The sequence below is a fragment of the Salmo salar genome, chromosome 20 (genome assembly GCF_965601325.2).
Source record: "Salmo salar chromosome 20, fSalSal1, whole genome shotgun sequence".
Lineage (NCBI taxonomy): Eukaryota > Metazoa > Chordata > Actinopteri > Salmoniformes > Salmonidae > Salmo > Salmo salar.
The window spans coordinates 3479509-3503420 of record NC_138310.1 but is presented as its reverse complement, the minus strand read 5'-3'; the positions used below and the strand labels follow the sequence as shown (position 1 = coordinate 3503420).

General features: G+C 46.2%; 1 protein-coding gene across 1 annotated transcript in view; it reads left to right on the top strand.

Annotated features, from left to right (window-relative positions):
* The window catches only part of LOC100136388 (nitric oxide synthase 1), a 190573-nt gene that overhangs the window by 105099 nt on the left and 61562 nt on the right, over positions 1-23912 (top strand). Inside the window, exons 5-10 of the mRNA XM_045704274.2 lie at positions 4835-4980; positions 5828-5990; positions 8434-8525; positions 14274-14415; positions 20461-20600; positions 21985-22159. Of these exons, the coding sequence (XP_045560230.1) occupies positions 4835-4980; positions 5828-5990; positions 8434-8525; positions 14274-14415; positions 20461-20600; positions 21985-22159 (858 nt within the window). The remainder of the gene's footprint in view (positions 1-4834; positions 4981-5827; positions 5991-8433; positions 8526-14273; positions 14416-20460; positions 20601-21984; positions 22160-23912) is intronic.

The following is a 23912-nucleotide window of genomic DNA, read 5'->3' as shown; positions in this document are numbered from 1 at the left end:
ATAGCTCTGCAGCCGTCGGCTTGGTCTTTTAACATGAGCCTAGCTAATTATTTCAGTGACTTATCGGACGACAGCCTGCTATGCATCCCAATGAATGTGCCTCGCCTCTAATAGAGCATCTTCAGATGTATAAAAAATCACAGAATTATGTTTTTCTCAGTCATATAAAGGACAGCTGCGTGGCATGAATGCCCAGAGCTTTATGTTGAGCGGATGTACTGAGGCAAATGAATCCTTTGTTTTATTTTTAACACTCTGTTCATCATCACCCTTTTTCCTTTCTCTCTTCCCCTCTCTCTTTCTTCCTCTTTCCATCTCTCTCTCTCTTTCTTCCTCTCTCTCTCTCTCTCTCTCTCTCTCTCTTTCTTCCTCTTTCTCTCTCTCTCTTTCTTCCTCTTTCCATCTCTCTCTCTCTCTTTCTTCCACTTTCTCTCTCTCTTTCTTCCTCTTTCAATCTCTCTCTTTCTTCCTCTTTCTCTCTCTCTTTCTTCCTCTTTCCATCTCTCTCTCTCTCTTCCTCTTTCTATCTCTCTTCCTCTTTCCATCTCTCTCTCTCTTTCTTCCTCTTCCCCCTCTCTCTTTCTTCCTCTTTCTCTCTCTCTCTCTCTCTCTCTTTCTTCCTCTTTCTCTCTCTCTCTCTCTCTCTCTCTTTCTTCCTCTTTCTTCCTCTCTCTTCCTCTTTCTCTCTCTCTTTCCATCTCTCTCTCTCTCTTTCTTCCTCTTTCTCTCTCTCTCTTTCCATCTCTCTCGCTCTCTCTTTCCATCTCTCTCTCTCTCTTTCCATCTCTCTCTCTCTTTCTTCCTCTTTCCCTCTCTCGTTCTTCCTCTTTCCATCTCTCTTTCTTTCTCTTTCCATCTCTCTCTCTCTCTTTCTTCCTCTTTCCATCTCTCTATCTCTCTTTCTTCCTCTTTCTCTCTCTCTCTTTCCATCTCTCTCTCTCTCTCTCTTTCCATCTCTCTCTCTCTCTTTCCATCTCTCTCTCTCTCTCTTTCCATCTCTCTCTCTCTCTCTTTCCATCTCTCTCTCTCTCTTTCTTCCTCTTTCTCTCTCTCTCTTTCTTCCTCTTTCCATCTCTCTTTCTTCCTCTTTCCATCTCTCTCTCTCTCTTTCTTCCTCTTTCTCTCTCTCTCTTTCTTCCTCTTTCCATCTCTCTCTCTCTCTTTCTTCCTCTTTCTCTCTCTCTCTTTCCATCTCTCTCTCTCTTTCCATCTCTCTCTCTCTCTTTCCATCTCTCTCTCTCTCTCTTTCTTCCTCTTTCCATCTCTCTATCTCTCTTTCTTCCTCTTTCTCTCTCTCTCTTTCCATCTCTCTCTCTCTCTTTCCATCTCTCTCTCTCTTTCCATCTCTCTCTCTCTCTCTCTCTCTCTCTCTCTCTCTCTTTCCATCTCTCTCTCTCTCTCTTTCCATCTCTCTCTCTCTCTTTCTTCCTCTTTCCATCTCTCTATCTCTCTTTCTTCCTCTTTCTCTCTCTCTCTTTCCATCTCTCTCTCTCTCTCTCTCTTTCCATCTCTCTCTCTTTCCATCTCTCTCTCTCTCTTTCCATCTCTCTCTCTCTCTCTCTCTCTTTCCATCTCTCTCTCTCTCCCTCTCTTTCCATCTCTCTCTCTCTCTTTCTTCCTCTTTCTCTCTCTCTCTTTCTTCCTCTTTCCATCTCTCTTTCTTCCTCTTTCCATCTCTCTATCTCTCTTTCTTCCTCTTTCTCTCTCTCTTTCCATCTCTCTCTCTCTTTCCATCTCTCTCTCTCTCTCTTTCCATCCATCTCTCTCTCTCTCTCTCTTTCCATCTCTCTCTCTCTCTCTTTCCATCTCTCTCTCTCTCTTTCTTCCTCTTTCTCTCTCTCTCTTTCTTCCTCTTTCCATCTCTCTTTCTTCCTCTTTCCATCTCTCTCTCTCTCTTTCTTCCTCTTGCCATCTCTCTCTCTCTCTCTCTTTCTTCCTCTTTCCCATCTCTCTCTCTCTCTTTCTTCCTCTTTCCCATCTCTCTCTCGCTCTTTCTTCCTCTTTCCCATCTCTCTCTCTCTCTTTCTTCCTCTTTCTCTCTCTCTCTTTCTTCCTCTCTCTCTCTCTCTTTCCATCTCTCTCTCTCATCTCTCTCTCTCTCTTTCCATCTCTCTCTCTCTCTCTCTCTCTCTCTCCTCTCTCTCTCTCTCCTCGTCATTCTCAGCGGCTGTTTTTGTACGTCTTCTTTACTCCTGTGATTTAAGCGAGCGTCACGCTGAGGATGAGGTTGTTTGAGTACGGGAAGAGGGGGGAAGGGGGGAAAGAGGGGGAAAGGGGGGGAAAGGAGGGGGAAGGGGGGGAAGAGGGGGAATTGGGGGGAAGGGGTTTTTAGGGCAAGGCCTGAGTGGCTGGACATAGTGATTGGGTGTGTGGTTCATCCAACATGACTAGACTGCCCATTTTAGCAGCAGCGTTGTTGAGTTACTGTTAAATGTCCGCTCTGTGTTCGTGCTCGGCCAAACATTTTCTGCCTTTTTCTTTCTCTCTGTCTAATTTGGCGAATGCGTAGATGCAGTAAAAAGGTCATAGGAACACAGGCTGTGGGGGATAGAAGAAAGACCCTGGATTGGCACACGCTCAACAAATTTGTTATAACAAAGTGGATATTTGTCAAATCCTTCATGATTGATGTATTGTAACAGGTCTACCATGTGGTTACTAAAATCCTATTTGGATATAGTTAGTTGGCTGTTTTCGCTGCATTAGAAATGTTTCCTTTTCATTGTTTAGAGGAAGTGACTGCTAAAGAATGTTCAGACACTAAATAAAGAATTCCTTTAGTGTCTCTCTCTCTGTAAAACAGAAATGCCTGAGCAATGGGTCCCCTGGGGGTTCCTTTCTCGAGCGAATAAAAAAATCCCCAAGCGCGCGTGCGCTCTCTCTCTCTCTCTCTTCTCTCTCTCTCTCTCTCTCTCTCTCTCTCTCTCTCTCTCTCTCTCTCTCTCTCTCTCTCTCTCTCTCTCTCTCTCTCTCTCTCAGGCTGCCACTATGACTCAATGAATAATTCAGTCATTCTGGACATATCTGTTGAAAGGGGCAATCTGCAGTTCAAGCAATAACAAAGAGCTGAGGGATGGGGCTGGAGAAATGTAACCACTCTCAAATTCATAGACAGAACCATGGATGTAAGGCCTGACTATCCATGATATCAAGAGAGAGAGAGAGCACGAGACAGAGGGTCAGAGGGTCAGAGAGAGGGAGAGTGAGAGAAAGACAGAGGATCAGAGAGAGGGAGAGAGACCGAGGGTCAGAAAGGGGGAGAGAGAGAGAAAGACAGAGGGTCAGAGAGAGAGAGAGAGAGCGAAAGACAGGGTCAGAGAGGGGGAGAGAGAGAGAAAGACAGAGGGTCAGAGAGAGAGAGTGAAAGACAGGGTCAGAGAGGGGGAGAGAGAGCGAAAGACAGAGGGTCAGAGAGGGGGAGAGAGAGAGAAAGACAGAGGGTCAGAGAGGGGGAGAGAGAGAAAGACAGAGGGAGAGAAAAAGACAGAGAGAGAGAGGGGGAGAGAGAGAGACAGAGGGTCAGAGAGTGGGAGAGTGAGAGAAAGACAAAGGATCAGAGAGAGGGAGAGAGACAGGGTCAGAAAGGGGGAGAGAGAGAGAAAGACAAGAGGGTCAGAGAGAGAGAGAGAGAGAGCGAAAGACAGAGGGTCAGAGAGGGGGAGAGAGAGAGAAAGACAGAGGGTCAGAGAGGGGGAGAGAGAGAGACAGAGAGAGAGAAAAAGACAGAGAGAGAGAGGGGGGAGAGAGAGAGAGAGACAGAGGGTCAGAGAGTGGGAGAGTGAGAGAAAGACAAAGGATCAGAGAGAGGGAGAGAGAAAGAAAGACATAGAGAGAGAGAGAAAGAGAGAGAGAGAGAGAGAGAGAGAGAGAGAGAGAGAGAGAGAGAGAGAGAGAGAGAATGCACCTGCCCTGAGGGCTGTGCTATGATCAGAAGTCCCCTGGGGGCTGTGCTATGTGATCAGAAGTCCCCTGGGGGCTGTGCTATGTGATCAGAAGTCCCCTAGGGGCTGTGCTATGATCAGAAGTCCCCTGGGGGCTTTGCTATGTGATCAGAAGTCCCCTGGGGGCTGTGCTATGATCAGAAGTCCCCTGGGGGCTGTGCTATGTGATCAGAAGTCCCCTGGGGGCTGTGCTATGATCAGAAGTCCCCTAGGGGCTGTGCTATGTGATCAGAAGTCCCCTGGGGGCTGTGCTATGATCAGAAGTCCCCTGGGGGCTGTGCTATGTGATCAGAAGTCCCCTGGGGGCTGTGCTATGATCAGAAGTCCCCTGGGGACTGTGCTATGTGATCAGAAGTCCCCTGAGGGCTGTGCTATGTGATCAGAAGTCCCCTGAGGGCTGTGCTATGTGATCAGAAGTCCCCTGAGGGCTGTGCTATGATCAGAAGTCCCCTGGGGGCTGTGCTATGTAATCAGAAGTGCCCTGAGGGCTGTGCTATGATCAGAAGTCCCCTGGGGACTGTGCTATGTGATCAGAAGTCCCCTGAGGGCTGTGCTATGTGATCAGAAGTCCCCTGAGGGCTGTGCTATGTGATCAGAAGTCCCCTGAGGGCTGTGCTATGATCAGAAGTCCCCTGAGGGCTGTGCTATGTGATCAGAAGTCCCCTGAGGGCTGTGCTATGACCAGAAGTCCCCTGGGGGCTGTGCTATGTGATCAGAAGTCCCCTGAGGGCTATGCTATGTGATCAGAAGTCCCCTGGGGACTGTGATGTGTGATCAGAATTGTGATTACTATAGATGGAAGCCATGTGATTCCTCAATGGCTTTTGTTCTACAAGGAAATTACATGTGATCAAAGCCTTGTGTGATGTGATGTCATCCACGTTGCCTTTCAGTTGCCGATCTGCACTGAGCGTGTGTGTTTCGGGTCTATCATGACACCAAGTCAGGGGAGCCGCAAGCCAGATGAGTCCCGGGCCAAAGAAGAGCTGCTGCCGCTGGCTACTGACTTCATAGACCAGTACTACACCTCCATCAAAAGGCAGGAGAGTTGCACTAACACTGACCCTATACTTCAGATATTTACATACCTTTGGATGTACTTGCCTGCATCCCTCATTGCCAGCATCCCCACCAGTAGTACAAATGCCATTTGTTTGTCCTCATATATACATATGATGTAAATAGTACTCTAAATATGTGTTACTTTAAAGTACCTCTTTCTCTGTGACACTCATGCCTGGGTGCACATGTTTTTTTTATAACAAATAAAATGTATTTTATTGAAGGAAAGGTTTGGGGGAAAGGTTTGGAAATGGCTCATAATAATGTCCGGAACGGAGCCAATGGAATGGCATCAAACACATGGAAACCATGTGTTTGATGTATTTGATACCGTTCCACTGATTCCGCTCCAGTCGTTACCACGAGCCCGTCTTCCCCAATTAAGGTACCACCAGCCTCCTGTGGCTCACACAAACCTCTACATATACACTCCTATACATTCAGGAAGAGCACAGCCTCCATAGAATTAATTTCACAATAATAATGTATAGCTCTTTTTACTTGCACACAATATACTGTAGCTTGGTCACTCCAGCCCCAGGGGTTCACCGCCCTGCAGCGCCCCAACCCAACACACCCCCACGCTTCAGGAACTTTGTGAAACATTCTTTACTGGCTTCGGGTGTACTAGGCCAGGGCCACAATGACAATCCACAGGACGGTGGACCCCCGGGGCCAGGGGACAGAACAGCGCAGCAGCAAAGAATAGCCTAAAGAGGTTTAGAGAATGTTTTTGATGCAAAACGTACTCTAAATGCAACTGTTCTGACATGACTCTTGTGTGACCCCTGGCTCTGTCCTCCTGCCTGTGTATATTGTAACAGGTTTGGCTCGAAGGCCCACCTTGACCGGCTGGAGGAGGCGACTAAGGAGATAGAGGTTTCTGGAACGTACCAGCTGAAAGACACAGAGCTGATCTACGGAGCCAAGCACGCCTGGAGGAACGCTTCCCGCTGTGTAGGACGCATCCAGTGGTCCAAACTACAGGTCAGTAACAACACTGTAAGTGGTGTATATATATACAGTCTTGGCCAAAAGTTTTGAGAATGACACAAATATTAATTTCCACAAAGTTTGCTGCTTCAGTGTCTTTAGATATTTTTGTCAGATGTTACTATGGAATACTGAAGTATAATTACAAGCATTTCATAAGTGTCAAAGGCTTTTATTGACAATTACATGAAGTTGATGCAAAGAGTCAATATTTGCAGTGCTGACCCTTCTTTTTCAAGACCTCTGCAATCCGCCCTGGCATGCTGTCAATTAACTTCTGGCCCACATCCTGACTGACGGCAGCCTATTCTTGCATAATCAATGCTTGGAGTTTGTCAGAATTTGTGGGTTTTTGTTTGTCCACCCGCCTCTTGAGGATTGACCACAAGTTCTCAATGGGATTAAGGTCTGGGGAGTTTCCTGGCCATGGACCCAAAATATCGATGTTTTATTCCCCGAGACACTTAGTTATCACTTTTCCCTTATGGCAAGGTGCTCCATCATGCTGGAAAAGGCATTGTTCGTCACCAAACTGTTCCTGGATGGTTGGAAGAAGTTGCTCTCGGAGGATGTGTTGGCACCATTCTTTATTCATGGCTGTGTTCTTAGGCAAAATTGTGAGTGAGCCCACTCCCTTGGCTGAGAAGCAACCCCACACACTAATGGTCTCAGGATGCTTTACTTTTGGCATGACACAGGACTGATGGTAGCGCTCACCTTGTCTTCTCCGGACAAGCTTTTTTCCGGATGCCCCAAACAATCGGAAAGGGGATTCATCAGAGAAAATGACTTTACCCAAGTCCTCAGCAGTCCAATCCCTGTACCTTTTGCAGAATATCAGTCTGTCCCTGATGTTTTTCCTGGAGAGAAGTGGCTTCTTTGCTGCCCTTCTTGACACCAAGCCATCCTCCAAAAGTCTTCGCCTCACTGTGCGTGCAGATGCACTCACACCTGCCTGCTGCCATTCCTGAGCAAGCTCTGTACTGGTGGTGCCCCGATCCCGCAGCTGAATCAACTTTAGGAGACGGTCCTGGCACTTGCTGGACTTTCTTGGGCGCCCTGAAGCCTTCTTCACAACAATTGAACCGCTCTCCTTGAAGTTCTTGATGATCCGATAAATGGTTGATTTAGGTGCAATCTTACTGGCAGCAATATCCTTGCCTGTGAAGCCCTTTTTGCGCAAAGCAATGATGACGGCACGTGTTTCCTTGCAGGTAACCATGGTTGACAGAGGAAGAACAATGATTCCAAGCACCACCCTCCTTTTGAAGCTTCCAGTCTGTTATTCGAACTCAATCAACATGACAGAGTGATCTCCAGCCTTGTCCTCGTCAACACTCACACCTGTGTTAACGAGAGAATCACTGACATAATGTCAGCTTGTCCTTTTGTGGCAGGGCTGAAATGCAGTGGAAATGTTTTTTGGGGATTCAGTTCATTTGCATGGCAAAGAGGGACTTTGCAATTAATTGCAATTCATCTGATCACTCGTCATAACATTCTTGAGTATATGCATATTGCCATCATACAAACTGAGGCAGCAGACTTTGTGAAAATTAATATTTGTATCATTCTGAAAACTTTTGGCCACGACTGTATATATATATATATATATATATTTATATTCCAGACTCTGACATTGCTCATTCTGATATTTCTTAATTTCTTTCTTTCTTTTATTTATTTTTTGATTTGTGTGTATTGTTTTGTATTGTAAGGTATACTGCAGTTAGAGCTAGGAACATGAGCATTTCGCTACACCTGCGATAACATCTGCTAAATATGTATACGAGACCAATACAATTTGATTTGATTTGGTCCAAACTACAGATCAGAAACTCAATGCTCAATGTCAAAATCCAATCTACCTAAGCCAGTATGCCACCAGTTATGAAGAAACGTCTAAAATCAGCTGGAATGGAGGTACATAACACTCTCCCCGCCTCTCGTCATGATCTGTGTAATATGTCACTACATGTGACTAATTTGCACCTATCGAGTAAGGCACTGAATAGTCGGAAAGCTCAGCTTTGAAAAATAAATAAATGCATTGCAGAGTGATGTATTCCACCATTTTATTTCAATAACATATTGGCTGTTATGTCTATATACACCCTAACGGAGGCAGGGCAGACATCCCAAAAGTTAGGAGTGAAACTATCAAATATAGGCTGAGGATGAAAGAAGTGATATCTAAGGTGAAACGAATCACACTGTAATGGAAAATAGAGTGATGCCGCTTTCATTTATTTGCCTGACCATATAGCGTTAATAAGAAATGACAACATGCTTTTGCTAAGGTCCTTGGATTCTTAAATATGTGTTGAATTTGAGTTGTTTTATGAAGAACTTCAGGATGAAAGATTGCACTCAATAAAACTGTGGTAGCGTTCAAAATGTTTGAGTAACATTCTTTGAATACATGTTTTTATAACAGGTATTCGATGCCAGGGACTGCACAACGGCTCACGGAATGTACAATTACATCTGCAACCACATCAAGTATGCCACTAACAAAGGAAACCTGAGGTGAGTCGGTAGTGCAAATTTAGACAAATAAAAAAGACCTAGCTAGCTAAAAGAAAGCCAACCTGTTCCTTTAAAAATAGCAGTTAATTTTTTTAAATCGTGTTTGTCCGTTTCCCTGTCCCTTTTCTCAGTGTTGGCTTTCTGTCTCTTTTCTGTCTCCTCTCCTCTCTATGTTATGCTGGTCTGTCACTCACTTCCCTTTAGTTCAGTTTCTCCATCTGGATCTCTGTCTGTTTTCTATTTCCCTCCATTTATTCTTTCTGTCACCTTGAACCTCAGTTAATCTCTTCCTCTCTCCATCTCTTCCTCTCCATCTCTTCCTCTCCATCTCTCCCTTCTTCACTCTCCATCTCTCCCTCTCTTCATCTCTCCCTCTCTTCATCTCTCCTTCTCTTCATCTCTCCCTCTTTCCCTCTCTCCCTCTTTCCATCTCTCCATCTCTTCTAGATCTCTCACTAGCCCACTCTTTCTCTCTGTTCCTTGTCTGTCTGTGTCTCTTCAACTGCATCTCTCTAGTCTGCTAGACTTTTCTCACAGCTAGACTCATGTCCTTTATCAGTCCAATACAGCTCTGCCTAATCAAACCACGTCTTTACTCCCAAATTAATTAATGGCAACCTGTATCAGTCTGACTTATCCCTGCGCTGAGTTAAAGTCACCTCGCCTCACCTCACATTCCCAAAGACAGCTGATAGTCCTTGATATCATATATAAAAAATATTCAGCCACTGTCAGCATGTAGCAGAAGCCTGTAGCAGAAGCCTGATAGCAGATCAGTTTGTGATTTAGCCATGTCCTCTGTCAGGTTTTTGTATAGCATGACATCAAATGAGTATGGAGTTGGCTACATCCTTTACTGATCTGCAGACTGCTTCTGATTCAGACTCCAAAAATATTATCTATTCCCTTAACATTTGGGGGGCTTGTATTGACAATGGAATTTATCATTACCAGCACCATTCTCTTACCAACTGAGCCACACATAACCACCAGTTTCTGGTCTGTAAACAGAGCGTAGTAGAGAGACTGGTGCCCAGATGCTGTATCTAACCCACTGCCCCAGATCATACCAGCTGCTCTCCTCTCACTGTTCCACTGGGCGTCAGAGATTTACAGACAGATTAGTAGAATCAACACGTTTGCCCTGTCATGGCTTTAGCGTAACCCAACAGGATGGGTTCAGTGGTTCAGCAGGGACGGACTAAAAGTAACCAAGCTTTAGTTCCAGCCTTCCTTATCCCAGAGCCTCCTGGGTTAAACTGTGCTAAACCTTTAGATAGTATGTGAGTAGACTTTCATTTGTTGCATCGCCATAGATACAGTCTTTATGCTCCCGTCATTCAAATCTCTCTCTCTCTCTCTCTGGGGGAGGGTGGCTTTTTTTCAGGGGTAAAAGTAAGCAGAGTATCGCCAACATAGGGCGACCCAGCGGCGCCCGGGTTTGGCCAGGGTAGGCCGTCATTGTAAATAAGAATTTGTTCTTAACTGACTTGCCTAGTTAAATAAAGGTTCAATAAAATAAAATAAAAAATAATAAATAGTGGGGTTATGACGTACTGGTTCAACATGAGCCTATCACAATAATTACTACTGTAGGCTACTACACTATTATCTATCATTACGCATGTCACCCTAATGAAAATGGAGCAAATGGACTTGAAAACATGTGCAATTCACTGCAAAAATGAGGGGTGGCTTGACAAGAACAGTGACATTTTGCGAAGGCAGAGACGAGAGGTGGAGACCGAGACGAGCGCGGACAGTGGACACAATTCGGGTTAGGCCTAATGAGATGTAGGCCCAATGAAGGACAATCACCGGATGTCATTCTGTAACGGCTGTCTTCTGTGGAAATGGACCAAGGTGCAGCAGGTTGCGTGTTCATCATGATAATTTATTAAATAAACGTGAACACGGGAAAAACAATAAACAAAAGAGAACGACAGACCGACAGTTTTACAGGCTAAGTACTTACATACAGCAGTGCAAAATCAACTACCCACCAAACCAAGTGACAAACATACTCCTACATATATGACTCCCAATCAGGAACAACGATCCCCAGCTGTTCCTGATCAGGAGTCACAAGACCAACACAGAACACAAGACTGCCACGTCCTGACCCCAAAACTACAACAACAGCTCCATCTGCTGGTCAGGACGTGACAGTACCCCCCCCTCAAGGTGCAGACCCCGGAATGCACCTAACAACAAAAAAACACCAACAAACAAAATCCCCAACAAAACCCATAAACAATAACCCCTAAACAATAAGGGAGGGAAGGGAGGGTGGCTGCCGTCAACGACGGCACTGTGCTACACCCTCCCTCCCCAACCCACCTATCCTGGAGGTGGCTCCGGTGCAGGACGTGGACCCTGCTCCACCCTCGGCGTCGCCCACTTCGGTGGAGCCGATAGCTGCGCCAGGCAGACGGACCCCTCGAGCCGGGCCGGAGGACAGGAGGGCCCCTCGGGCTGGGCCGGGGGACAGGAGGGCCCCTCGGGCTGGGCCGGGGGACAGGAGGGCCCCTCGGGCTGGGCCGGGGGGCAGGAGGGCCCCTCGGGCTGGGCCGGAAGGCATGCGGGCCCCTCGGGCTGGGCCGGAAGGCATGCGGGCCCCTCGGGCTGGGCCGGAAGGCATGCGGGCCCCTCGGGCTGGGCCGGAAGGCATGCGGGCCCCTCGGGCTGGGCCGGAAGGCATGCGGGCCCCTCGGGCTGGGCCGGAAGGCATGCGGGCCACTCGGGCTGGGCCCGAAGGCATGCGGGCCACTCGGGCTGGGCCGGAAGGCATGCGGGCCACTCGGGCTGGGCCGGAAGGCATGCGGGCCACTCGGGCTGGGCCGGAAGGCATGCGGGCCACTCGGGCTGGACCGGAGGGCATGCGGGCCACTCGGGCTGGACCGGAGGGCAGGAGGACCACTCGGGCTGGACCGGAGGGCAGGAGGACCACTCGGGCTGGACCGAAGGGCAGGAGGACCCCTCGGGCTGATCCTGACAGGCCGGGCACCCTGGCAGATCAGGGCAGGCGGGCACCTCTGGCAGAACCGGGCAGTCCGGCCACTCTGGCAGAACAGGGCAGTCCGGCCACTCTGGCAGAACAGGGCAGTCCGGCCACTCTGGCAGAACAGGGCAGTCCGGCCACTCTGGCAGAACAGGGCAGTCCGGCCACTCTGGCAGAACAGGGCAGTCCGGCCACTCTGGCAGAACAGGGCAGTCCGGCCACTCTGGCAGAACAGGGCAGTCCGGCCACTCTGGCAGAACAGGGCAGTCCGGCCACTCTGGCAGAACAGGGCAGTCCGGCCACTCCGGCAGAACAGGGCAGTCCGGCCACTCCGGCAGAACAGGGCAGTCCGGCCACTCCGGCAGAACAGGGCAGTCCGGCCACTCCGGCAGAACAGGGCAGTCCGGCCACTCCGGCAGAACAGGGCAGTCCGGCCACTCCGGCAGTTCAGGGCAGTCCGGCCACTCCGGCAGTTCAGGGCAGTCCGGCCACTCCGGCAGTTCAGCGCAGTCCGACCACTCCGGCAGTTCAGCGCAGTCCGACCACTCCGGCAGTTCAGCGCAGTCCGACCACTCCGGCAGTTCAGCGCAGTCCGGCCACTCCGGCGACTGTTGACTGGCGGGCAGCTCCGACGACTGTTGACTGGCGGGCAGCTCCGACGACTGTTGACTGGCGGGCAGCTCCGACGACTGTTGACTGGCGGGCAGCTCCGACGACTGTTGACTCCTGATGCGTGGGGCAGGTATTGGACGTACCAGCCTGGAGACACGCACCTCCATGCTAGTGTGTCTAGCGGGAAACACCGGACCGAAAGGGCGCACTGGCGGTCTTGAGTGCAGGGTTGGCATCACCCCTTCCGGCTCGATGCTCCCCTTGCCCTGGCACCTGCGGGGCGCTGGTACTGGGCGCACTGGGCTGTGCATCCGTATAGGCGAGATGGTGCGCACCTCAGCGTAACATGACGCCCTCCACCTCGTACGCACCTCCCTGTAGTCACGGGTAGCTGGCTTACGGCTCTTCCCTGGCCTGGCCAAGCTACCCGTGTGCCCCCCCCAAAAAAAATCTTGGGGCTGCCTCTCGGGTTTCCTAGCCAACCGTGTTCCAGCGTAACTCTCCCGATGGTTCCTCTGTCCAGCTGCCTCCACTCTCCTGAGTGCCTCCACCTGTTCCCATGGGAGGCGATCCCTTCCGGCCAGGATCTCTTCCCAGGTGTAGGCTCCCTTGCCGTCCAGGACGTCCTCCCATGTCCATTGTTCCCTTTTTCTCTCCTGTGGCTTCCTCCTCTTCTGCTGCTTGGTCCTTTGGTGGTGGGTAGTTCTGTAACGGCTGTCTTCTGTGGAAATGGACCAAGGTGCAGCAGGTTGCGTGTTCATCATGATAATTTATTAAATAAACGTGAACACGGGAAAAACAATAAACAAAAGAGAACGACAGACCGACAGTTTTACAGGCTAAGTACTTACATACAGCAGTGCAAAATCAACTACCCACCAAACCAAGTGACAAACATACTCCTACATATATGACTCCCAATCAGGAACAACGATCCCCAGCTGTTCCTGATCAGGAGTCACAAGACCAACACAGAACACAAGACTGCCACGTCCTGACCCCAAAACTACAACAACAGCTCCATCTGCTGGTCAGGACGTGACACATTCATTACACTTCTTAAGGTTTTGCTGGCAATGTCTCTTTCCATTCTTCAAATGACGGGTGCACAGTGCACTGTATGGACGTGGGAATTATTTTAGAGTCGACGAACATTAGCACTCAAGTCCCAAGTCAAGACAGGCAAGTATCAGGTCAAGTCTCAAGTCTTTAACTTTGAGTTTCGAGTCCTAAACAAGTCATAATGTGCTCTTCACCAAATGTAATACCATTTCATATTTTTAACAAGAGTATTAGTTAGTATATTACATTTATGCAAATCATGAATGCTTTTAAAAATATATTTATTACTTTACAAATAAACTTTATATTTCCATGGAAATACATGGGTAGCCATGAGAAAGACCCCCCCCCCCCCCCCACCCCTCTTGGGTGAAATGATCACGTTCCCGCACTGACTGACTGTGTGGAGGCTCATTGATTTAACATTACGTTAGCCTACATGATACACTAGTAAAGTAATAAAATATATAGCTGTCGGCTATATTAGCCACAACTTACCGTTCTTTGTGCAGCTTTAAATGTCGAACAAAGTTGGAAATTGTTGCGCCTCCGTCTGTAATTTTCTTCCCGCATGTTTTGCAAGTTGCAATCCATTTTTTGTTGATACAGCTTCGTCTTTATATCCAAAAATAGTAATTTTGGGTGTCATCTTTCCAAGCGCTCCATCTGAATTCCCCCGCTGACGTTCCTCTGCACTGCCACGCACAACTTTTTCCCAGTTGGCACATTTTGATTGGCTGCTGTCTGATTCAAACTGTAATCCGTTAAATGAAGAGTTGATGCTCTGCACACTTTTTTAATAGCATAATTTTTAATATTTGGGCTTGGGGAGGGTATCAAGTCAGGTCGAGTCATAAGGCTCAAGTCCAAGTCAAGTCACGAGTCATTGGTGTTAAAATCAAAGTCGAGTTGAAAGTCATCATATTTGTAACTCGAGTCTGACTTGAGTCCAAGTCATGTGACTCGAGTCCACACCTCTACTATATGTAATTCTATGTTCAGGCCCAAGGAGCTACCGTACAGGGAAGAAATTACATCTACTTTCACACCTGGTCATATCAATTTTTTTCCAGATCTGCCATTACCATATTTCCTCAGAGGACAGATGGCAAGCATGACTTCCGGGTGTGGAACACACAGCTGATTCGCTATGCCGGTTACAAGCAACCTGACGGTCAGATTCTGGGAGACCCAGCAAACGTGGAATTCACTGAGGTATAGTTATATGACATTGTGGTCACTGTTATTCAAAGTGAATTATGGTTCGTAAGGGCATGGAATATGTATCCCTCATAGGATATAAAACCACAAACTTTGTCTTGTCAGCTTCAACCCACTGAGCCACTTACAGTATTAATCAATCAATCAAATGTATTTATAAAGCCCTTCTTACATCAGCTGATGTCACAAAGTGCTGTACAGAAACCCTGCCTAAAACCCCAAACAGCAAGCAATGCAGGTGTAGAAGCATGGTGGCTAGGAAATACCCCCTTGAAAGGCCAGAACCTAGGAAGAAACCTAGAGAGGAACCAGGCTCTGAGGGGTGGCCAGTTCTCTTCTGGCTGTGCCGGGTGGAGATCATAAGAGTACATGGCCATTTAAGGCCAGATTGTTCTTCAAGATGTTCAAACGTTCATAGATGACCAGCAGAGTGAAACAATAATCAGTGGTTGTAGAGGGAGCAACAGAACAGCACCTCAGGAGTAAATGTCAGTTGGCATTTCATAGCCGAGCATTCAGAGGTCGAGACAGCAGGTGCGGTAGAGAGAAAGGGAGAGAGAGAGAGAGAGACAGAGAGAGAGAGAGAGAGTCAGAAACAGCAGGTCCGGGACAAGGTAGCATGTCCGGTGAACAGGTCAGGGTCACCAGGTAAGACAGGAGAATTACATCAGATATAACAGACTGACCCTAGCCCCCCGGCACAAGGACTATTGCAGTATAGATACTGGAGGCTGAGACAGGGGGGGTCAGGAGACGATACCCCCGGACAGGTCCAACCAGGCAGGATATGACCCTACCCACTTTGCCAAAGCACAGCCCCGACAACACTAGAGGGATATCAACAGACCACCAACTTACGACCCTGAGACAAGGCTGAGTATAGCCTATGAAGATCTCCTCCACCGCACAAGCCCGAGGGGGCGCAAAACTGGACAGGAAGAGCACGTATGTGATTCAACCCACTCAAGTGACGCACCCCTCCTAGGGACGGCATGGAAGAGCACCAGTAAGCCAGTGACTCAGCCCCCGTAATAAGGGGCTGACTACACACCCCTGGGCCAGACTACACTCAACCATAGGACCTACTGAAGAGATGAGTCTTCAGTAATGACTTAAAGTCGAGACCGAGTCTACGTCTCTCACATGGATAGGCAGACCATTCCATAAATATGGAGCTCTATTGAAGAAAGCCCTGCCTCCAGCTGGAGGTCTTCATCTTGTGACCGTAGCGTACGTGCAGGTATGTACGGCAGGAACAAATCGGAGAGATAGGGAGGAGCAAGCCCATGTAATGCTTTGTAGGTTAGCAGTAAAACCTATAGGTTAGCAGAAATCAGCCATAGCCATAACAGGAAGCCAATGTAGAGAGGCTAGCACTGGAGTAATATGATACATTTTTGGGGTTCTAGTCAGGATTCTAGCAGCTGTGTTTAGCACTAACTGAAGTTTATTTAATGCTTTATCTGGGTAGCCAGAGGGTAGAGCATTGCAGTAGTCTAATCTAGAAGTGACAAAAGCATGGATTTGTTTTTCTGTATCAATTTGGACAAAACGTTTCTGATTTTTGCAATGTTTACGAAGATGAAAAAAGCTGTCCTTGAAATATTCTTGATATGTTCGTCAAAAGAGAGATCAGGGTCCAGAGTAATGGCGAGGTCCTTCACAGTTTTATTTTACACGACTGTACAACCATCAAGATTAATTGTCAGATCCAACAGCAGATCTATTTGTTTCTTGGGACCTAGAACTAGTATCTTTGTTTTGTCCGAGTTTAAAAGTAAACATTTGCCGCCATCCACTTCCTTATGTCTGAAACACAGGCTTCCAGGCTAGGCAATGTTGTGGCTTCACCATGTTTCATCGAAATGTACAGCTGTGTGTCATCCACATAGCAGTGAAAGTTGACATTGTGTTTCCAAATGACATCACCAAGAGGTAGGATATATAGTGAAAACAATAGTCATCCTAAAATGGAACCTTGAGGAATGACGAAACTTACAATTGATTTGTCAGAGGACAAACCATCCAGAGAGACAAATGTATATCTTTCTGACAGATAAGATCTAAACCAGGCAAGAACTTGTCCTTGAAGACCAATTAGGGTTTCTAATCTCTGCAAAATAATGTGTTAATTGATGGTGACAAAAGCAGCACTAAGGTCTAGGAGCACGAGGACAGATGCAGAGCCTCGGTCTGACGCCATTAAAAGGCAATTTACCATCTTTACAAGTGCAGTCTCAGTGCTATGATGGGGTCTAAAACCAGACTGAAGTGGTTTGTGTACATTATTTGTCTTCAGGATAGGCAGTGAGTTCCTGTGCAACATCTTTTTCTAAACATTTTGAGAGGAATGGGAAATTCGATATAGGCCAATAGTTTTTGACATTTTACAGGTTAAGGTTTGGCTTTTTCAAGAGAGGCTTTATTACTGCCATTTGTAGTGAGCTTGGTACACATCTGCTGGATAGGGAGCCATTTATTATGTTCAACATAGGAGGACCAAGCATATAAAGTAGCTCTTCCAGTTGTTTAGTTGGAATAGGGTCCAGTATGCAGCTTGAAGGTTTAGAGGCCATGACTATTTTCATGAATGTGTCAAGAGATACAGGATTAAAAAACTTGAGTGTCTCCATTGATCTTAGGTCCTAGCAGACTCAGGACAACTGAGCTTTGGAGAAATACGCAGATACAAAGAGGAGTCTGTAATTTGCTTTCTAATGATCATGATCTTTTCATCGAAGACACTCGAATTTATCACTGCTAAAGTCAAAGCTATCCTCTCTTGTTGAATGCTGCTTTTCAGTTAGCTTTGCGACAGTATCAAAAATACATTTTGGATTGTTCTTATTCTCCTCAATTAGGTTGGAAAAATAGGATGATCGAACAGCAGTGAGGGCTCTTCGATATTGCACGGTACTGTCTTTCCAAGCTAGTAGGAAGACTTCCAGTTTGGTGGAGCGCCATTTCCATTCCAATTTTCTGGAAGCTTGCTTTCAGGGTTCGGATATTTTCTCTATACCAGGGAGCAAATTTAGATCCTCAGTTAGGTGGTTAACCGATTTTGTACTCCAACGTCCTTAGGTAGGTGGAGGGAGTCTTGAAGGGCATCTAGGAATCTTTGGGTTTCTGATAATTTATAGCATGGCTTTTGATGATCCTTGGTTGGGGTCTGAGCAGATTATTTGTTGCGATTGCAAATGTAATAAGATGGTGGTCCGATAGTCCAGGATTATGAGGATTTATTTTTAGATCCACAATATTTATTCCGTTGGACAAAACTAGATCCAGGGTATGACTGTGGCAATGAGTAGGTCCGGAGATATGTTGGACAAAACCCATTGAGTAGATGATGGCTCCGAAAGCCTTTTGGAGTGGGACTGTGGACTTTTCCATGTGAATATTGAAGTCACCAAAAATGTGAATATTATCTGCCTTGACTACAAGGTCTGTTAGGAATCCCGGGAACTCAGTGAGGAACACTGTATACGGCCCAGGAGGCCTGTAAACAGTAGATATAAAATGTGATTGAGTAGGCTGCATAGATTCCATGACTAGAAGCTCAAAAGACGAAAACACAGTCATTTTAGTTTTTGTAAATTGAAATTTGCTGTCATAAATGTTAGCAACACCTCTGCCTTTGCGGGATGCGCAGAGTTATGGTCACTAGTGTAACCAGGATAAGAGGCCTCATTTAACAGAGTAAATTCATCAGGCTTGAGCCATGGTTCAGTCAGGCCAATCACAGCAAGATTATGATCAGTGATTAGTTCATTGACTGACTGCCTTGGAAGTGAGGGATCTAACATTAAGTAACCCTATTTTGAGATGTGAGATATCACAATCTCTTTCAATAATGGCAGGAATGGAGGAGGTCTTTATTCCAGTGAGATTGCTAAGATAAACAACACCATGTTTTCTTTTGCTCAACCTAGATCGAGGCACAGACACGTTCTCAATGGGGATAGCTGAGCTGACTACACTGACTGTGCTAGTGGCAGACTCCACTAAGCTGGCATGCTGGCTAACAGCCTGCTGCCTGGCCTGCACCCGATCTCATTGTGGAGCTAGAGCAGTTAGAGACTTGTCTATGTTCATAGATAAGATGAGAGCACCCTTCCAGCTAGGATGGAGTCCATCACTCCTCTGCAGGCCAGGCTTGGTCCTGTTTGTGGGTGAGTCCCAGATAGAGGGCCAATTATCTACATATTCTATACATTTACATTTTAGTCATTTAGCAGACGCTCTTATCCAGAACGACTTACATTAGTGAATGCATACATTTCATGCATTTAATTTGTTTTTTTCATACTGGTCCCCCGTGGGAATCGAACCCACAACCCTGGCGTTGCAAACACCACGCTCTACCACCTGAGCCACACTATTTTGGGAGGGGCAGAAAACAGTTTTCAACCAGTGATTGAGTTGTGAGACTGCTATAGAGCTCATCATTCCCCTTACCTGGGAGGGGCCCAGAGACAATTAGTCGATGCCGACAGATATTTCTACGCTGATTTACACACTGAAGCTATGTTGCGCTTGGTGACCTCTGACTGTTTCATCCTAACATCGTTGGTACCGACGTGGATAACAATATCCCTATACTCTCTACACTCACCAGTTTTAGCCTTAGCCAGCACCATCTTCAGATTAGCCTTTACGTCAGTAGCCCTTCCCCCAGGTAAACAGTGTATTGGGGTAGTGGAGTCGTGAATGACTAGGATTTTCAATTTGTCAGAGCTAATGGTGGCTCAGACCCCGTAATGGGTGAAGGAGAGACCCGAGAATGCTCGGCCTCTGACTCAGACTCGTTGCTTAATGGGGAGAACCGGTTGAAAGTTTCTGTTGGCTGGATGAGTGACACCGGTTGAGCATGGCGACAGCATTTCTATCCAGAAGCCTTGAGAAAATTGTCTGGCTGCGGGGACTGTGCGGGGGGGATTTATACTACTCTATGTACTTACTGGTGGCACAGACGCAGTTTCCTTCTTTTCTAAACTTAAATTGCCCTTGCCTAACGATTGCACCTGAAGCTGTGCTTGCAGCACGACTATCCTCACCAGAAGGTGATAGTTCTCCTGTAGATTATGAGAACAGCAACTGCAATTAGATGGCATAGTGTTAATGTTACTACTTAGCTTTTTTGGCTGGTCAAGGTCCTGTAGAACCATGTCCAGATCAAGCTTCCAGGGTGAAAAAGTGGATTGAAAAAAGTAGAGCGAGGAAAGAACAAACAAAGTCGTTGGTCAATGTATTAAAATAAAAAAAACAAAGGTTTGGCAGATAGCAAAGTAGCGACAAACAGCACAACAAATGGCAACAAACAGCACAACAAACATAACAAAAAAACAGCACAACAAACATAACAACAAACATCACAACAAACATAACAACAAACAGCACAACAAACAGCACAACAAACATAGCACAACAAAACAGCATAACAAACAGCACAACAAACATAACAACAAACAGCACAACAAACAGCACAACAAACATAACAAAAAACAGCACAACAAACATAACAACAAACAGCACAACAAACATAACAACAAACAGCACAACAAAACAGCATAACAAACAGCACAACAAACATAACAACAAACAGCACAACAAACAGCAACAACAAAACAGCACAACAAAACAGCACAACAAAACAGTACAACAGACAGCCCTACAAATAGCAAAACAAACAGCACAACAAACATAACAAAAAACAGCACAACAATACAGCATAACAAACAGCACAACAAACATAACAACAAACAGCACAACAAAACAGCACAACAAAACAGTACAACAGACAGCCCTACAAATAGCAAAACAAACAGCACAACAAACAACACAACAGCACGGAGACAAGTCCGGAAGTAGATAACAAAACCTGGAAGTGTTCAATGTCTTTATATAGCATGCCTCTGAGCAAGGCTAAAACTCTGACTAAAACAGATTCTGGAGTGGAAACCACTAAACAGGATTTCTGAGTCTACTTGAGTGAATCCATGTTAAAATGTGATGAAATGTGTTGGCTTGGGTCTCTAGATCTGCATCCAGCAGGGCTGGAAGCCTCCCAAGGGCCGTTTCGACGTGCTGCCTCTCCTGCTGCAATCCAACGGAAACGACCCAGAGCTGTTTGAGATACCTCAAGACCTCATTCTAGAGGTGCAGATCACACACCCCAAGTGAGTGAGACAACACACACACATGTGCGCGCACACACACACAAAACACACACCCCAAGTAAGTGAGACAACACACACTAATAGAGGCTGAGTTGGGGAGTGTTCCAATTGCCACACTAGCAAACCACTTAGACTGAAGCAATGTACGGGCCATGTTTTCACACAGATACAGTCACACCCCACACTTTAGGCACAGAGGGAGTTTCATCCATGGGCACATGACATCCTCTGCCAACCAAGCCCCGAGAACCATCCACCTGGCTCTCTTCTCAACCCCCGCGTCCCTCCCAACCCCCCAGCTTCAGTTCAGTTAGCCTCAGCTCTTCTCTGCTGCCAGTTTGGCTCCTGCTACTGTCACCACCTGCGTCTCGTCATTACATGAAGCTATGATGGCTCTATGCTACTGCGGCCAAACAGATAGGTAGCCGGCCCCCAGGGGCCACGCAGAGCCTTTTTTGGATGTAGGGACAGTCATTTCGGGGCCTCTGAATCGCTTGCAAGTGTTTGTGCTGTGATAATGGGATAATGGGATAATGTTCATTTTGTCTGCGCTCCTGTTCTTCTTGGCTGTCTATTCCTCTATAGTCTAAACAATTCACACCATGTCATCACAGTGGACAGATATGTGATCACAGTGGGCAGATATGTCATCACAGTGGGCAGATATGTCATCACAGTGGGCAGATATGTCATCACAGTGGGCAGATATGTCATCACAGTGGGCAGATATGTCATCACAGTGGACAGATATGTCATCACAGTGGGCAGATATGTCCTCACAGTGGACAGATATGTCCTCACAGTGGACAGATATGTCCTCACAGTGGACAGATATGTCCTCACAGTGGACAGATATGTCCTCACAGTGGGCAGATATGTCATCACAGTGGGCAGATATGTCCTCACAGTGGACAGATATGTCATCACAGTGGGCAGATATGTCCTCACAGTGGGCAGATATGTCCTCACAGTGGACAGATATGTCATCACAGTGGACAGAAATGTCACCACAGAAGAATTTTAACATCTAACGTTTCTTGGAGAAATCCTTAATTTCTTTGTACCTACAAACGGTATTTTCTTTCCATGACGTACTATACAAATGTCAATATCAGAATATAAGCTTGTCACTAGTCTCTTCCAGTGGCTTTTCACCAAGATAAGAATGTGGGCTTTTACATTGATTCAGAATGTAAACAACAGCAGCAGTAAGCTACAGTTCAAGCTATGTATGATATATCCTCTTAACCATCTCTACAAACCTTGAATGCTAGTTTATTAATTTGAATCAACAAGTCAAGCTATAAGTCACATTCTCCATCTTTCCTCCATACCTTGAATGCTAATAATTTGAATCAATGTCTTTGTTCCCCTGTGCTTGCAGGTATGATTGGTTCAAGGACCTGAATCTGAAGTGGTACAGTCTGCCTGCTGTATCTAGCATGCTGCTAGAGGTGGGGGGGCTGGAATTCACTGCTTGTCCCTTCAGTGGCTGGTACATGGGCACCGAGATCGGCGTCAGGGACTTCTGTGACAGCTCTCGCTACAACATCCTGGAGGTTTTATGATCACTTATAAAGCATTTCTAAGCATTTCTAAACATTTATAAGCACCCCTTCGTGGCTGTTACATGGGCACCGAGATCGGCATCAGGGACCTCTGTGACAGCTGTAATGGTTAAATGCACTATTTGGACATATTCTAATGGGACCATGAGGTATACAATGATGTTATCTGGGTTATGTGTGGGGTTTGTAAGGGGAATTCACACAATAGTTGTGAGTGATTGTTTTACCATAATATTTTACTATGATATTTACTTGAGTCTATCATACGCTTTACTATAATCTTTTACAATGATATTTACTAGAATCTATCATATGCTTTGCTATAATCTGGTGGGACTTTTTATACCTTTTTGTGCCTTTAATACTTTTAAAAAAAAACCACAAAAAAAACTTTATTTAACCAGGAAAAGCCCATTGAGCCCCAGAGTCTCTTTTTCAAGGGAGACCTGGCCAAAAAGGCAGCAACAATCAATATATTACAGAATTAAAACATTCAACAATACAATACATCAACATGGTCCAGCCTAAAAAAAGCATTTACACTCCTCTGTAACAGTCTCCCATCAATATTTTAAATTCATTCAGTGGCACCAACATATCTAGGTGAAGCATGTTGTAGACTATTCCATGCCTCTGGTGCACAAGAAGAGAAGGCAGTCTTTCCTAATACTGTGAATGTCCTGGGGATTTAAGTAGTAACCACCTAGCAGACCAGGTATGGTAACTGCTGGTGGTGAAGGAGACCAGACTACAGAGGTAAAGAGGGAGTTTACCCAAAAGGATATAAAGTGAGGTCAAGAGGGAGTTTTACGCATATAAAGTGAGGTCCAACCTACCATTTGGTACAATGTGCAATGGTGGGTGAGTTGACTTGGCATTTGTAATAAAGCACAAGGATGCATGATTAACAGGGTCCAGTCTGTAAGACAGAGGAGGTTGCATGCATATACAAGTCACAATAATCAATTACAGAGAGAAAAGTGGCCTGAACAAGCTTCTTTCTAGCCATAAGAGGGAAGCAAGCCTTATTACGAAAAAAAAACCCAATTTCAATTTAAGCTTTGTCACAAGATTATCCACATGAACTTTAAAGGACAACTTGTCATCCAACCTAATACCTAGGTATTTGTAGGTTGACACTTTTTCAATGGATAAGCCACCAGATGTGATAATGCTAACGTTCTCTGGCAGAGTTCTAGATCTGGTAAAGGTCATGATTTTTTTTTTTTTACATTCAAGACCAGTTTGAGACCATAAAGGGAGGCCTGCAGTGACTGAAAAGCAGTCTGGAGCTCTTCAACAGCCTGAACCAGAGAAGGAGCACATTAATATATGACTGTATCATCTGCATATAGATGTAACTTTGCTGGTTGCATCCCATTTCCCAAATCATTAATAAAAATTGAAAACAACACAGGAGCTAAAATGGAACCCTGGGGCACACCTATATTAATCTCAAGAAAGCTAGACTTGTGATTGTCAGTATATACACATTGTGTTCTGTCAGAAAGGTAGTTCCTAAACCAATTTACTGCCCCTTCACTGAGACCAATGTTTCTGAGTCTAGCAAGCAACAATCCATGGTCAACTGAATCAAAGGCCTTTGATAAATCCACAAACAGAGCAGCACAATGTTGCTTTTTATCAAGTGCATTAATGATGTAATTTGCCACTGCCATAGCTGCAGTTATGGTGCTGATCTAAAGCCAGACTGAACCCCACTCAGTATGTTCTTTTCAATGAA